General features: G+C 44.2%; 1 protein-coding gene across 1 annotated transcript in view; it reads right to left on the bottom strand.

Moving 5' to 3' along the window:
• Positions 1-328: 328 nt before the first annotated feature.
• Positions 329-17723, bottom strand: part of CUNH16orf52 (chromosome unknown C16orf52 homolog) — a 37926-nt gene continuing 20531 nt past the window's right edge. Inside the window, 2 exon segments of the mRNA XM_018568506.1 lie at positions 329-1151; positions 2613-2825. Coding sequence (XP_018424008.1) covers positions 967-1151; positions 2613-2825 — 398 coding nt within the window. The 3' untranslated portion in view covers positions 329-966.

Raw genomic sequence — 17723 nt, forward strand, 5'->3', positions numbered from 1 at the left:
TTTAGTTATCTGTCGGTTCCAGTTGGCGCACCACAGTGATTTTGCTAGCGAAGCTTTTAGCATTCTTTTGCCAGAACTGCCTGTATATACACTGTATACTGCGTCAGCAAAAATATATATTTATATAAACAAAGAGGTCATGCCACCACACTTTCAGAATATTAGTGTTTTCCTCTAACTCCCAACAGAGTTCCAGTATTCCAGTATCCTGTGTCCCGCTTCTAAAAGGGAATTCAACATTCCCTTTTTGTTTTTTCAAAAGCACTGTTCAAACTATTTTTCTCAAATGATCCCCACCCCCATTTTAGTACCAGGAAATATGATCCCTCTATAGCTGGACAGTTGAACCAAAAAGCGCATAAAAGTGGCCAAAGCACAGCCATTTCGTAAAGCCAAGCTTTCAGCCAAAGGAAATCACAGGGGTTGAACAGACTTTGAGCTGTATGTTCCGTAGTGTTGGGGACTCTTCGGCTACCAAATCTCTGTGCTGTTTATCCTCGAATGAATCATCTCTCTTAAAGTGAGGCCAGCCCCACTTGGCTTTGAAATGCTCCTAGGTCATAGACAAAGTTCATAAATACTCTTGGTTTACTCTTCATTTCCTATTCTTGCAGACAATGAAAACAGAAGTTGGGTACAGTAATAAAGGTCAGTTTTGCTTGTCAGTGTAAAGCGTTCATCACGAGTCCACGTCACAGTGCAGACCTGACGGCATAAATATGCTCAGGAGATCAGTCTATGATATTTGTATTTGGTTGTGGAAAGAAAGGCTCTCCATTTGATCCAAAGTGCATAGTGAGAACATGTTAATGTCTAATATCTTCTCCGTTCTCTTGTCCCTTTTCAGGTGTTCTCCTGAGAAGGCAAATGTCCTTGGAGGTTTCAAAGAACCCCTTCCCCTCCTCCCCTCCCGACAAATATAGAATGTTCATTGCAATAAAAAGGTCTTGTGGATCCCCCTATACATCAGCCAGGTAAACATACTTTGCCTGCAAATAATAGTCCCACTATAGTAAAGAAAATGGATAAAACAAAAAGTACATAAGAGGACCCAACTACGGTATTGTTGGGCAGTTTGTAAGGTTGTCCACCAACTTCATTGATGTAAAATCCTATGGGGAATATTAATGCTGCCATACAGAAAAGTATCACTGTGGGGAAAAAAAAAAAGACAGGGAAGAAAAAAAAAAAATGGTTAAAATATATAGATTGCTTTACATTCCAGAAAACATCATACGTTCCACAAGAAACAATGTGCAACTGTGTCCAGCCTATGGACCTAAAAGAATCCAGCTTATGGACCTAAAAGTATTTACGATTTCTAAACAATCAGTAGCACAGCTTTACAACAAGCCCTCCCTGACATCTACCTGGCTGTTGTGTGAATTAACTCATTCTAATAGATTTTCAAGGATCACAAAAATTCTGTAATAGAAAAGGTATGCACTTAAAGGAGAACTATGAGGTGAGTGCTTTTCACTCAGCTCATAGTTCTAGCCGACCTCTGACAATGAGACTGTCACAGGTCGGCTCAGTAGATCGGGAGGTGAGCGAACACATACCGGCGTTCGCTTACCTCTCGAACCTGTCACGGCTTTCTGCCGTGACAGGGGAGGGGCTGGATTCCCCCCCCCCCGATCCGCCATTGCTGACTGGGGGAACGGACGGGGGAGGGGGCGGGTACAGCTGGCTCTGCCTCTTGAGAGGCAGAGCCAGCTGTCAGTCACGCAGCTGGGCGGATCCCGGCACAATTGTCAGGATCTGCTTCAGCTGCGACGTCTCAGTATACCGCGAGCTACAGCTCGCGGTATACTGAGCCTAGGGTGACGGGAGGAAGCTAGTTTGTGTCCTCCCGTTACCCTAAGGAGAACTATGGGGAAAAGCCTTAACCCCATAGTTCTCCTTTAACGCATGCTGTCACGCAGCGCACCTAGCGTACAGTACTGTGTGCTAGATGCATTGTCATTCATTTACATGGCATCCCAATGTACTTCCTGGCTATGTGCTGCAGCACAAGGTACTGCAATACCATGTGTGATAGCCTACGCATAGTACAACACTATAGTGTGAACGGGCCCTTAGATTTCAGTACTTCTGTTGTGAGTTTCTTCGCAATGCCCATAGCTACAGAGGTGATTGAGGATTTTGTTTTCAAATGCTTATTCAGAATATGTAAATTCTTTAGTATTCATCCAGGCAAAAAAGTAACTAATGTAAAGCTGATGCAGCTCAGCAGTAGATGCATTTTCCATTTACTTTCTACAGCTCCATATAGATGGAATTTAGGGAAAACAGCAATGCTCTTTACACTTTGGTTTCTTCAATAAAAGGAGTGTACGCTCCATTGAAATAAACATAGAATATACCACAAAGCTGAGACAACAAACATCTTGGCGTCTACATTACATTCATGGCCAGTCACAGATGTGCTGGGGGAGTATCTACCTGCTGGGCTCCAGGACTGCAAGGAGAACTTGTGAAAAAAAATAAAAATGTAAAAATCCATTTGGATCTACTCTTTAATTCTCCAATAGAATGCAGGCTCTTGTAGAATTAAGATGCACTCTGTAAGACCTCAGTATACGAAGGGGGAATTGTTATGCAACACTTACTGCCAGTAAATGCTATCCATCGAGCATATTTTGTAGCTTCTCTCCTCCAGTGGGATGCCACTAGCAAACCACATGTAACAGTCAATGATATGATTCCCATGATGATGAAAAATAGTGTTGTAACCCACTCCGGTGGGAGCCTGGGAGGAATACAGATCCTGTCACGTCCATGTATGGTCTGACACTGCCTGACAAGACCCACCGTGAGAGCACCTGTAAAGTAAGAAAGAATACATTAACACTGTAAACAATTTTCTTTGGTGTACAATACACAATGTGCATACTGTATATAAAATGCTACAACCTTTAAAGAAATAATCCATCTTACCATTATAAAACATTAAGGCACCGTTCACACTGAGCGATTTATCGTGCGATTTTTGCAGCGATATCGCTCATATTTCCGCGCGATATCGCTCTATGTAGCTTCTCCAATATATTTCAATGGAGCTGTTCACATCTCATCGCTCAATATCGCTCGTCGCTGGTAGCTTGTCGCTCCTACATGACCCTTTTTAGAGCGATTTTGCTCCTGATTGCATACAGCCCAATAGGAAAAAGTCGCGACACGTCGCTCAATATCGCTCGTCACGCAATATCGCTCAAAGTCGCGCGATTTTCATGTCGCTCAGTGTGAATGGGGCCTTAGAGGCTCATCCATTGTTTATCTAAAAATATATATAACGCTGAAACCTTTGTTTCCCCCATTTTGGACAGAGTAGGGAAAGTGTAAAAACTTTGCCAGGTTTTTTTTTTTGCCATCTGTGTCCCCTTTAAAAGGATCTCACATTACTTCCTGTCCTGTAGACAAACAGGAAGTGAGAGCAAATCTCTCCAAAGTTTTTCCTTTTAAGATTTGAATATTTAAAACCACCACAAAACACATTATAGCTGGCCACACACAAGCTAGTTGGAAAATCTCCTTTATCTTTACCAATAACTATGAGGTATGAGAGACAATCTTATAGTATATAAACTAGGTATGCACCGATAGTGGTTTTGCTGTATCAAGTACCGATATTTTACTTTCGGTACTCGCCGATACAGAGTACCGATACAGGTGCTTCCGCTGGTATGGAGCCGGCTTCCCTGGCAATTTGGAAGCCTTGCGGCATGTAATGACACGCTGCCCGGCTTCCTGATTGCCCAGGAAGCCGACTCCATGTTGTTTGGCCGGGAAGCAAGTCATTACTCGCCACCTGGCTTCCTGATTGCCCAGGAAGCCGGCTCCATGTTCCCCTACGACACTGCCTTTCAGAGGGCATTTTCCAATGACCGGAGGTTCCGGTATCGCGGAAAGTATGAGAGCATTTGGGTGAGTACGAGTACTCGCCCCAATACTCGGTATCGGTGCATCCCTAATATAAACTAAACTGATTGTTAAGTTAGGCCCCCAACATCACATAGTTGTTAGTAAGTCAAAAGGAGATTGCACAGACACTGCACAAATAAACTGTAAGGCTTTACAAGGCTAAAGATGACAGTAAGAAGATGAAAGCTGTGTAAGGATTAGTGGCAATGGGGCAACATGAATAGTTCTAACTTGGATATGTCAGCACAGAAACATAGTGTTGGCTTCCATAAATGGTGCGTATGAAAGCACAGTTAGTTATGGGACCCCATGTGCAGTGTGACAGATTGTCCTCTGTGCATCATCCTCTTGAGCTGCCTGTGCATTTCAACTCTGGAATCATCAGCACGTCCCTCTGTAGTCTGTTGCAGGGAGCGCACACAAATGGGTAGCTCCACAGGACCTTGCAAAGGAAGGAGGAACCCTGGTACAGCAAATCTAGGCCAGTGCTAAGGGGACCAGTAGCATAAGGACATTTTTACTACATTCAGAATCTGAACACATTGCAAGTCGGACAACTGCAAAAATGCATTTAGTCATTGATTCTCTTTCAGGTATCAACCAAGTTCATATCATAAACCTGCTCTCCCCCTATCAGACTGGTGGACCATGTAATTGTATTTTCCTTACTCTTTCCAGCATCTCAAAAGATACATGCCATTTGCCAACAAAGTGTTTTCTATAGTAAGGACTAGGACAAAGCATATGGTCTACAGCAGGGATGCCCAAACTCCGGCCCTCCAGCTGTGGTGAAACTACAAATCCCATGAAGCATCACTCTCCGGGAGTCATGTCTGTGGCTGTGAAAATCTTGCAAAGCCTCATGGGATTCGTAGTTCCACCACAGCTGGAGGGCCGCAGTTTGCACATCCCTGGTCTACAGAGTTAAAAGTCCCAATTCTTCCGGATTGGTTGTATACACGACTTAAGCTTTGGACCTCCTGAGTAGTGATGAGGCTGGGCTGGACTCTCACTCTGGACCCTCAAGCAAACTTGCTCAGAACTCTCACCACAACCAACTCCTCCTGACCTAATCAGTTGTGGAGAGGCGCATTCCCGCCCCGCAGCTATACATCACAAAAAGGCAGGGAACACCCGCAACTGCTGCCACAGATTGGGTCAGGAGGAGGAGCGTGGTAGTCAGTTTTGAGTGGTCTTGCGAACTAAGCGTTCCACACCAAGCCCAGCCTCATCTCTACTCATGTGTTCCCTGACTGTAGGCATAACAGTAGCAACCCTGCCTTATACTAAACATGTTCTATCATGCTTTTATAAATGGCATGGCCTCCTTTCCATGTTTCCTCAGGAAAGTTTAACAGAACTTGAGGGTATCTCCCACATGTCACATTAGTGAGAAACCCAGTAATGGACTGGGGGACCACACTAAATGGAAATATGATACAAGGTTATGGACAGTCCAAATCTCTCCCATCTTTTCCCACCACTTACATACATTTAGAGTTTTATTAAACTACTCAACCATGTCTGACCTCTGCGCCTGTCTGAGCGCGATAAAGAGAAGTACTTAAACTTAGAATTCAACCATTTACACAAGTCTTTTATAACCTTGGACATAAACGAAGTCCCTTTATCTGTCATGTGGAGCAATGTCATGTGTTTTGGCTTTGTAAGAGCCTGAACTGACCCAAAACCAATTATTGTTCCCTTAAAGATCATAAAACCTTTAAAACCACAAGGCCACTATCCAAATTGTTTGTTTTATATAATCCAACTTGTTCTATTCTTTTTTTTTGTCCTTGAATCTTTTCTCAGCTATAGCACTAATCGTATGAGGCTGACTGACTAAAAGATTCAAACATTAAAAGGAGAACTATGACATGAGTGATTTCCACTCACGTCATAGTTCTAAGCCGACCTGTGACAATGAGACTGTCACAGGTCGGCTCAGTAGATCGGGAGGTGAGGGAAAACATACCGGGTTCCCTCACCTCTCGATCCTGTCACGGCTCTCTGCCGTGACAGGGGGAGGGGCTGGATTGCCCTCTCCCAGCTCCGATCTGCCAGCGCTGACTGGCGGAACGGACGGGGGAGGGGGCGGGTACAGCTGGCTCTGCCTCTAGATAGGCAGAGCCAGCTGTCACTCACGCAGCTGGGCGGATCCCGTCATCTAAGTCGGGATCCGCTCCAGGTGCGGCGTCTCAGTATACTGAGCTTAGGGTGACGGGAGGACGCTAGTTTGTGTCCTCCCGTTACCCCAAGGAGAACTATGGGGAAAAACACTGACCCCATAGTTCTCCTTTAAACAGGTTCTTTCATGTATCCAAAACTTGCATTATCATCCCATTGACAAACAAGTCAAATTGTATGCTTTGGTGGTCAGCTTAAATGCTCTTGCTTCATCCTCCTTGCTTATGGGATCACATACACATTAACAGTCATAAGTGCAAAATGTCAATATTAAAAAATAGGATTGAAACATTTACATTGCTGAATGCCTAAATGTTTTATTACCAGACGAGTCTTGGCAGGGCATCAAAAGCCATTAAGTTAGTTGGAGAGAGGCTAATAGGTTATCTGCTTGAATGCACAGATGTTTGCCAGTATATTGCGAATTCAAAGATCAGGAGGAAGCAAGTCAAGACTTGACCAAATGTGATTAGTGTGAATCTCTGCTCTTCAGTGAGACTAATGAATAAAACGTTTCATTCTCTACTCATGGACAACAATGACACAAGTTCTCCATGCCAGTTAAAGGAACATTACTTTCATATTGTTCAATGGTTATGCAGAAGAGGAATGCATTTGTTATCTTATAGCATTTTACGTACAAGCCAAATTATACACAATTAAAAAAATGATTTGTGCTGGCAGGAAAGACGATGTTCATTCACTAGGTAAGCTGTTTTTTTTCATGAAAAAGTCCTTTATATTGTGCTAAACAATTATGTCCATAAGTTATCTAGATACTTTTTAAAGCTCTGACTTGTAAATCAATCCATGCCGAATCTCCTGATGAGCAGTATTCATGAATTACTGGTTGTTTCGACCAGGGAAGTGTAAAGAAGTGAATTTATTTATTAAAAAGGTATTTATATAGCGCTGAATGTACACTGTGCACAATCACATCAGTCCCTGCCCTCGAGGAGCTTACAATCTAAGGTCCCTATCTCACATGCATAAATACGTGGGACAATTTAGACAGGAGCCAATTAACCTTCCAGCATGTCTTTGGAGTGTAGGGGAAACCAGAGTACCCAGAGGAAACCCACGCAAGCACAGGGAAACATGCAAACTCCTTCCAGAGAGTAACTTGGCCCAGATTCAAACCAGGGACCCCCCAGTGCTGCAAGGCAGAAGCACCAACCACTATGCTTCTGCAGATTTCTTCACTGCTGGTTATGGGATGGCCAACAGGATCCATGAAACTGCACCTCACCTCCTGGTTAAGCATCTACCTCTTTGCCGGCGTCGTTATGTGCCATGACAGACCAGTGGCCACTGCTGGTGCTGCATTGAGAGCCTGCCCACATTCCGGGGGTTGGATGGGAATGAGAAAGATCGCTGGCTGCCGCAGGACTGAGAAATAAAGTAATTGTTCTGCATTGCACTCCCCTAGATGAAATACAGAGTAAATGTATGATTATACAGTGGGAAAGGCAGGTCACTCTAATCACGATTTTCTCATTTTATACCTGGTTCACACTATGGCGATCAATAACCGTGTGGTTTCGTGCACGAAACCCTATTTTTTAAAATAGGGTGATCAATGACCGCACAGCAATCGTACACGAAACCACAGTGTCACGGAATCGCCCACCACCAATTGCGCGGAGGGTGCCACTATTTTCTAATGGCACCCCGTCGCGCCGGGGGACTGTGCGGTTTCCCACTGTGATTCCGCCTGTGCAGTCAGAGTGCTGTGTCTCGCAAAAAAGGTACACAACCGCTGTGTGCAACTGCATACAATAGCGCAGTCCTGGGACACGCGTCCCGCATCGACCAGGTCTGCACCAGCCTTCAAAAATGTTATTTGACGTGCCGTCATCCTGACCCTATAGTTTCAATACCGCAACGTATTAACATGGAATGTGTATGCATTTGAGGACATATGACTTCCCTGGTCTGCTTGCTTGTTTAGGGTCATCAGCTTAAAGTATTGGAGTCAGTTGGCCAGCACTGCAGCCTTAAACAACCACTTTCAGGAAGTGCTGCTAATGGCAACCCAGAGGCTTCCAAAACAAACATGATGCTCAGAATATTGGTGCAATGGGGGACTTTTCACAAGGTGACTAAAAATTTAAAACGCATAGTAGCAGCTAAATTAACCTCGCCCAATCTCTACCCATCCTTGTCAACGTTTATGTAGAACCTGCTACATGCGGGTAAAATGGGAAAGATTGCATTTGCTGATGTTCCATAGTAACACAGGTCACGGTGTCTTTACATCTCTGGGAATAATTGCCTACCAGGGACACTATATACATGAAGCCAGCTTCCTCCCCTTTTCTTGTCTTCCAATCAATATGGCTTCATAGTGTATCTATATTGCACTAGACTGCAGGCTTTTGAGGGACACAGACATGAATGATTCACTTTCCTTCTGGTGTGAAGCAGCACTTAGATGGAGTCACTGCATAAATGAAAAATATAAATATGCAAGTCAACAGACAAGGTTTGTTACCCAAACATACAGGTCTAATCCTTTTACTAGAGCATTCATTAATTCATTCTGTATTTTTCTCTCAATGCATGTGGCATAACTGTATTAGGAGTGCTGTCAGCGAAGAAACAAAATGTTTCTCATAGCAAATCGATAGACCGCTATTTTGGGACCTGCTCAATTTTCAGTGACAATGGGAAAACAAGACATGCTTAACCACAAGGTATCATTCGAATTTTGCATTGTAGAGGATTTCTACTAGATTTTAAAAGGCATAGTCCACCTTTCCAAAAAAATTATAAATGCACACACATATTAATAAAACTAAGCATATGCATTAATTCTTTTTTTGCATTGAAGCGTGCAAAGCATTGCAACCATGATCAGTGGATGACGGGTGTAAAGCTGGACATAGACCTTACAACCATCGCAAGACTTTTGTCTTGCGATGGTTGTAAGGTAATTAAAAAACCGTACGACCTGCCCATCTTGGACAGGCAGATCGTACCTGCGATCATCGAACATTCGATGACTGCAATGCTGAGCGGGCAGTGTGCACTTGCGCACACCGGCACGTTCAGCATTTGTCTTACGAGCACCGCACCAACCCGCCGACAATCGTACGATTCTCGTCTGGCTTTCGAACATGCTTGCAAGACAAAAGTCGTGCAACCTTACAGTAGCAGAGGTCGCACGCCTTCCCTACACCTTGCGATTATCGTACGATCGCGGGATTATCGCACGACAATCGCAAGGTGTATATGGGCACCTTAATGCTCAGGCTCCTGCAGACACTTCTTCTGAGCCCCTGTCCTTAGCGGGGTGCAGACTTCTGTTACGGGATAGGAGGAAGTATCAATGGACTACAAGTGCAGTGATGTTACCGCACTTGGGACCTCTCCCGCAGTGAAAGATAGGTCTTGTAGTATCCCTGTGAATGAATAATAAGTCTGTGCAGGCAGAGCCACGCACACCAACCAGACAAATGTAAAAAATGACAGAAGCCTGTGGGAGAAGAACCCTGTGATTCACGTAAGTGGGGACATAAGCACAGGACATAAATACCTACAACATCCTTATTCAGAGTGCGGCCAACGTGACCCCACTCAAACTCTGGATGAAGTCTTCCATGTTGTACTCGCTCATGCACATTTCAAGAATTTCCTGGCTTGAAATGTGTACACTTACCATTGCATATATCCTAACACACGCTCTCGGCTCTTTCCTGCTATACATTTCGTCTGTGTACCCCGAATTAATGTCCGTGCTGAACGACATGGACGGGAGGAAGCGCCTGCAGGAACAAGAGTATTGCACCCACGATCTACTGATCACGGTTGCAAGGATATACTGGCTCCAAAGCATAAAATGTCCACCGTCGAAACATATCGGCCAAAAATGGTACTTTGGGCAAAATACATATAACCCGAAATTGTGGTGCATCTATAGTTTCTCTCCTCCCTGCTGTGCACTACTCTATGTCCGTTCTGACAAAGCACAGCATCCAGCGGGAAGGAGAGAAATGGTCAGGAGGCCGAGCGGGGTGGAGTCACATCAGGGTGGAGAGTGGTGTGAGGGCGGAGACAGCTGTCACAGAAGGCAGAGTCGGGCGGTGTGGGGGAGGAGTCAGCTGTCAAAGGAGACCCAAGGTCTCCTCCTGCGACAGCTGAAAGAGTCAGGATAGAGAACGGTATACAAACACTCAGCAAAAATGGTATAAAATTAATTTCACCACAGCGTTGCATGACGGATTAAATGTCAAATGACTGCAGCGCTGAATAGTGAAAAATGGCCTGGACAGGAAGGGGGTTTAACACCCCGGTCAGCAAGTGGTTAAGCTGACTGGGTTTTATATCTTTTTTTTTTTGTTAAACATTCCCTGCCTCATCAAGGTGAATATAAAGAACCACTTCCTTTCAGGCTGCTCCTACTGCAATCTATTTAATGGATTTAATTGCAGCCTTGTCAGTAAAAGTCTAGCACTTCCAACAGCTAGAAGCATTCATGGTTTTATTGGTTACATGTAAGCAGTGAAATCTCAATCATGGACATTATCGGTATTAGGGCTCACTTTGTTTCCAGCTGCAATGCGTTAAGGCCCAGCAGCCAAGTCAGCTGCCATGAAATTGCATACCTGTGAGCTGAGACATATGGGGAGAAAAGAGAATCAAGGGAACAGAAACTGCAAACAGTGTATACCAAAAAACAGCTCAATTACCGATCCAGAAATAGGATGGACAACTGAAACCAGTGTTTCATAACACCCAATGGGTTTCTATTAACTCCCACCTAAAACCCTGCTACCACCACCAACAGTACGAGAGAGACTGCTCCCTTAAATCTTGGAAAATGATTTGATGCTACTCCTGCACTTTGCAGACAACGAAGACGTTACATCAGGACTAGACAAATTCCAGGAGCCACGTAGCCAATGCCCCTTAAAATATATAGCTAGCTCCTAACTTTTGATGTTGTCTTCTCCAGTTGTTGTCAATGGAGCTGGCTCCTACAAAATATCCTGCTGGCTTTAACCACCTACGACAGTGATAGCTAAACCTCAGCCATGCAGCTATGGTAAACTTACAAATACCATCATGCATCTGCCTCTGGAAGTCTTGCATTGCCATAAGGAACTCTTAAGGTGCCCATACACCTTACAACCATCGCAAGACTTTTGTCTTGCGATGGTTGTAAGCTAAATAAAAGCTCGTATGATCTGCCCATCTCGGACATGCAGATAGTACTTGCGATCATTGAAAGCCGCAATGCTGAACGGGCGTGCGCACACCGGCCCGTTCCGCAGTTGTTGAACGAGCACGCAACTAACCCGCCGACAATCGTACGATTCTCTGCGGGTTTTCTAGCATGCTTGTTCGACAAAAGACGTGCGACCGTACAGTAGAAACGGCCGCATGCCTGCCATACACCTTGCGATTATCGTACGATCGCGGGATTATGGGCGTATGGGCACCTAAGTTGCACAACAGGTGGAGGGCCGATGTTTGGCTACCCCTGACCTATGGTCTCTTTTCTCAAGCACTCCAGCAGTGAGATTTCTGGGGAACTTACAGCCCTCTTTACTACTTGCAGCATCTCTCTCCTGTGCCAGAAGCGAGAACCCTACTCTTCCAGACCAGATCTGCATGAGTTTCTGCACACGCAGTGCAGTGTGTTATGCCGCGTTTTTTTTATGCGCTCCGGGCTGTTTTTGTTCTTTTTTAATTTAGAATGGGCTTTCAGTGCGTTGCTGGGCGTTTGCATGCGCTTTTGATGAGTTTACATGCGTTCCAGAGCAGGTAAAATAGGGCTTGCTGCAGTTTTTTTGTTACATGCTCTGGAACTGAACGCTGCGGTGTGAACTAGAGCCCAAAATACCATTGAAATACATTGGATGCAGTTTTTGATGAACAAGCAGTCAGTAAAAAGTCCCACCAGCTTGCCAGATTTGATATTTTTTGACCAAAAAGACCCTTTAAAAATATAGAAGTGTTAAAAATGTAATGGTTTCTTCTCAGAAATGAGCACATATGTATTAGTAAGTTAAATGGAGAATAGAATAGTTTTGTAGATTATACCAAGTCTACTGGTTTCTAGCAAAAAACATACCGTTTTCTATGGGAGGGAAAGGGATGGCCTGTGCTTGCTACCCCTCAATCTCACGGCAGCTTAGAATAGTACCAGAAGAGTAAGCCTGTTGTTCAGATTTCTGGCAGAGCAGCTTTCTTTCATGTGGAAAGTGATTTGCCTAGATATGGTCATAGGCCAATTATAATACATGAGGCATTTCTGCAGCAAGAGGTAAAACAAGTATGCCACTTAACTACAATGTCAATCACCCGAGTGCATGTGCAATTACATAATAGGTTGTTCAATAGCTCCCATTATGCATGGTGACATTTTCATTTTAACTAATGGGACGTAGAAAGGATTTCAATGGCACAGGAAATATGACAAAATGTTTGACTTCCGAGTGGATCTGTGTGTGCCTGATTCGGCAGAGGTGCATTAACAAGGTCAGGGCAGATTTTACTTGTAGCCGTAACAATCAACAAAGAAAAAAAAAATGGTTGCATCATACCCAAGGCCACATGAACCACCCTTTTGTTTTTTCCCTTTTTCTCATTACCGTATATACTCGAGTATAAGCCGTCCCGAATATAAGCCGAGGTACCTAATTTTAGCCAAAAAAACTGGACTCCCCCATTTCTCGTGAAGTCGCTGAATTGGAGAAGTTTAACAAATCAGCTATGTTGTCCTAGATTGTTCACTTCTCCTGCCTTCTCCAAACTATTCACCCTTTTGTGAATAGACTTGTTGGTAAGTAAATTGTGGTGCAATATTTTAGTTTATAGCATCACAATTTACCTACTAAAATCGCTATTGTCGGTGCAGCACAACAGCCCCAGGATTGGTGGTCAGTGCTGCACAACAGCCCCAGGATTGGTGGTCAGTGCAGCACAACAGCCCCAGGATTGGTGGTCGGTGCAGCACAACAGCCCCAGGATTGGTGGTCGGTGCAGCACAACAGCCCCAGGATTGGTGGTCGGTGCAGCACAACTGCCCCAGGATTGATGGTCGGTGCAGCACAACTGCCCCAGGATTGATGGTCGGTGCAGCACAACTGCCCCAGGATTGGTGGTCGGTGCAGCAAAAACTAGGATTGGTGGTCGGTGCAGCACAACAGCCCCAGGATTAGTGGTCGGTGCTCCTTCTCTCCCACGCTACTGCCTCAGCCACTCTACCAGAACTTGAATTCCATTGTTGGGCAGGAGACTACTCCGCCCGACAGAGGGAACACAAATGCGGTGAGCAGTGCTGGAACACGAAGTGTTGGATTCCTGGACCCCTTATCCATGGCCGATGTCCTGCTGCGGGCAAGTTAAAAAAGCTCCTAGCATGTCCCCCGGCGTCCTCACGTCCAATACACAGTGTATTTAATGTGATGACTCTGGGACTTTAGACCGCTGGAGCAGAGGGGGGAGAGAGAGTTCAGTGACCAATATAACAACTAGCCGGCTGCAAGACTCAGGGGAGTATAACGGTTATTTTTGCACCTAGATGAAAAGGAGCACTTAACTTTTGCAGTACGGGGGTAGCCCCACTGCAAAGGTTAAGAACATTTTTGCCCAGAGGTCTTCTATAAAACTGCAGGATCCTTACGAGTTCTTAGTGCCATCTGACAGTGAAAAGTGCCGCAAGTTGAAGACTTATAGGAGGGAAGAAAAAGCATAGTGATGACCTCATCAGTGTGCTGCAGCTGGAGATAAGCTTGGTTGAGAACCTCATTGCTGAACAGTAGAGAATAGGGAGGTCACTGAGCTGGCAGTGCTCTTTGGCAATGAATCACAGACAGGCTGAACAACGCTAAGGCTTTTGGCAAGCTAATTTACATATCGTATGCAATACAGTACATACATCTGAACCTTCAATAAACCTACTCATACTATTATATAAAATAATTTATCTTTAAAAACTAGGTTGTCTGATTCTATAAATAGGGTAGGGTAAAACACTATGCACAGACATCACTAGAGGAACTAGAAATTTTAGTTTACAAGCAACTGGCATGGCACTGGCTGGTCTGCATAAAAGAAATCAATCTTTGTACACTCTAGCTCTTTTTAATTTTCTAAAAGCACATGGCCCTTTGCATATTGTGGGATAAAATGCTTAGGTGTCACATCTCCCATTATAAATCACCCAGATATGCTTTTTAAATGCAAATTGGCAAACAAGCCCTGAAAACAGGTCCACATTTCATTGTGATTGAAGGAAATATAAATCAATCAGTCTGAATCGGGAATTAGTTACAGCTACCAAATTTCAAGCAGATCTGCAAAGCAAGATGTGGAAACAGGATACAGGGAACAAAGAAAACCACCCGATCCATTAAAAGTGAAGAAAAAGCAAACTTATAGGGTTATTAAATCCTCCGGTTTTTTTTTTGCATATATCTACTGCTAGCGAGCAGTAGATATATGCAAAAAGTGTAAAAAAAAAAGCCGCTTTGAAAAGGTTTAATACTCACCTGTGTCTTCCCCGCGCGCTCCCGTCCGAAAATGTGAAAATTCTTGGGCGGCCGCAAAGCATCTTGGGGCGGGCGCATATCACATTTTCGGCAGGGAGACGAGGAGAGACATAAGGTAAGTCTATGGACGCGTGCACCCGCAGGCAGACACTGTGGGACAGGAAGTGCCAGCAAGGACAGAGGAGTCAGCGCTGGATCGGAGACCCGCCACAGCGATGGAGGGACAGATGAAAAGGACAAGGAAAGAAGATCGGATTAAGAAACATAATTTAAGGTAAGTGCTTACATTAACATTGGGGGGAGGGAAAAATATTTTTGACTTTAATGTCACTTTAAAGCCCCAAGCTGGGTCTATCTTTCAAATAAACATAGGAAAAACATTTGGTTTCTACAAACCAAAGGGACCACTATGGCGCTGGTTATTATAAACACAAATGTAAACAGGTAGTGAAGGACCAAAAAGAAGAAGAAAAAAAAAGGAATAGGTTCTCAAAAGTCATGTTGATATGCCTGATGTTTCCAGTCAGAGAACACTGCTCTCCAGTAGATAACAGGCTAAGTTTAAGCCCTCATTCACACAGGAATCGGCCCGTACCTACAGGTCCCTGCTGCGTGTGATTAGGGGGCGAGCGTAGGGGGGTGTATGGCCGCGTAGTCTCATAGAGAAGGACCGGGGCTGCGTAGTAATCACACGCAGCACCTGTCCTTCCCGGGAGCTGCTCATAACGGCCCTGCACGCAGCACGGAGCTGTACGTTCGGGCCGATTCCTGTGTGAATGAGGGCTAAAAGAAATATATACAGCCCACACAATTGTTTAAAGAAGAGCTCCAGGATTTTTGGCTTGTTTTAGTCTAGGGGCAAAAATAAAGTGACAGCTCCCCTCTATCCCTCTCAGCTTTGGCTGTTGTATGTCCATTGGCATCTTCACGTCTATTAGACCTGTATTAGATTTCATAATGCCACGGGTCCTTAAACCACCATAGTCCGGGGAAGAAGAGGTTGTGGGGACTGGTCTAGAAGTCAAGTGGGACTGAGGATTAGGCGAGTATATCCTCTTTATATCTGCCCCTCCCCAGAGAAAACGAGCCCTTGAGCACTCAACCCTTGCAGTAGGGAGGATAACCCCACTGTAAAGGTTTACATTTAAAAAACCTCTTTCTGTATTGTATGCCTTTTATTTTTAAAGATTAGCCAAGCACTCTGCAACAGAGTACTTTTTTGGGGACAGATAGAGCTTTCTTTTGGTAGTATGTAAATCACCACTGGGGTTTTTATTTTTTACTATATAATGAAAAAACTAAAGTAAAGTTTGAAAAAAAAAAAAAATGTTTTCCCGATGTTACGTTAAAAAACATTTATTCTTACCCATATTTTTGGTAAAATATAAAAGACGGGGTCACGTCGGGTAAATAGACACTAAATATGTCAAGCTTTAAATGTGCGCGCGTGCAAAATCACAAAAAAACGACCACATTGAAAATTGCCCATAGGCGACGCTTTAAACGCTTTTACTGCTCACCAGTTTAGTGTCATCAGCGATTAATGGCCCTAAAATTATTGCTCTCACTCTGACGTTCGCGCTGATATGTAACATGTGCGGCACAATCATCGTTTTCGCACATAGGCACAGCCGATGCATGCTTGCGTGTGTATGTGGGGGGCAAGGGACTTGGGAAAAAAATTTAATGTTTTTTATTATTACTTTTTTTTTTTACACTTAACTTTTTTGCTATCACATAGGGGGCTAAGAAGCTCCCTATGCGATAGCCAATTTACATGACAGGTCCTCTTTATGGAGACATCAGGGGTCTCCAAGACCCCTGTCACCTAGGGACCCCCAGAGAAGCTGATGAAGCAGAGATCTGCTTCTCTGGCTTCTGTAGCTGGGAATGACAGCTGAATGCAGAAGTGATGTAATAAGCATCACTTTCTGCATTCGGGGACAGGAGAGGAGAGCAGAGGGAGATTGCTGATCTTCCTTTGATCTCCTGTCACAGAGCAGACGTGCCGGTCCCGGTCGCACCGGAGCGTTAGTGACAGAGGCGGCTATGGGGGCACCACCTGCTGCTTCACTTAGCATTGCAACCTACCAATGCAGTCAACAGTGTTATGTGTGCTCAGGCCAACATCAGAGACTGTTTACAAGGGGTCTGCAGGAGGCAGTGACAGTCTTGTGTAACTACACCGAGATGACCTGAATTTGTTGGCTGGAGGTTTTTTCCATCTCTTTCCTGGAAATACAAAAAGTCCTTATTTATGCAATGGTGAGTGGTGAGGTCATGCTTTAAGCAACACTTTTAATCACATTCTTTAGAACATTTGTTTTCAGAAGTTGAAAGTGGTTAAAAGGCTCCTCAGCTGTAACCTCAGAAGAAGGTTCAGAATACGTCTGTTTAGTATAGCCGGTGTTTTGACAAATTGCTCCAAACTATTTTCTCAGAAATCCCCAGGCACTGTGAAGAATAAAGCTAAAAAGACAAAGAGGACACTGTGCAGAACATATTAGGCGGAGTTTGACATTTGACGCAGAAGCGGCGGCCTAGAAGCGGCGGCCTATCATTTCACCACAGTCTGCAGAATAAAGAGCAGCCTATTAATTCACAGACTCAAGGAAATTCATTATTTCCTAAGTGCTCGGTTCACACTGCAATTAGAGATACAAATGGAATTTGACATGGCTCTGCCGAAAAGTAACACAGTTGACTTAAAATCTGCAAAGAAGCTCAAGGAGGAAAATTCAGAATCATTGCATGCATTTCTCCAAATGCAATCTGATCTAAATAATAAAATACAGACGTTTTTATTTCAATCTGAACTTCACGCCAAAAAAAACCCCACAAGTTAACCATTTCGCTGCCAATAATCCACATTTTGGAACCAAAAATAACTTAACACCCAAACATCATATCTTTTCTAAAAGGATAGACCCTGTAGAATAAAATAGTGGCAGTTGCAAATTTTTATGTTGCACAATATTAGTGCCAAAAATCTAGTAAAAAAATGCACTTAAGGAGAACTATGAGGTGAGTGATTTCCACTTATCCTCATAGTTAGAGCCAACCTGTGACACAGAAACTGTCACAGGTCGGCTCTATCGATCGGGAAGTGAG

This window comes from Nanorana parkeri, unplaced genomic scaffold, assembly GCF_000935625.1.
Source record: "Nanorana parkeri isolate BGI_ZX_2015 unplaced genomic scaffold, ASM93562v1 scaffold3, whole genome shotgun sequence".
Lineage (NCBI taxonomy): Eukaryota > Metazoa > Chordata > Amphibia > Anura > Dicroglossidae > Nanorana > Nanorana parkeri.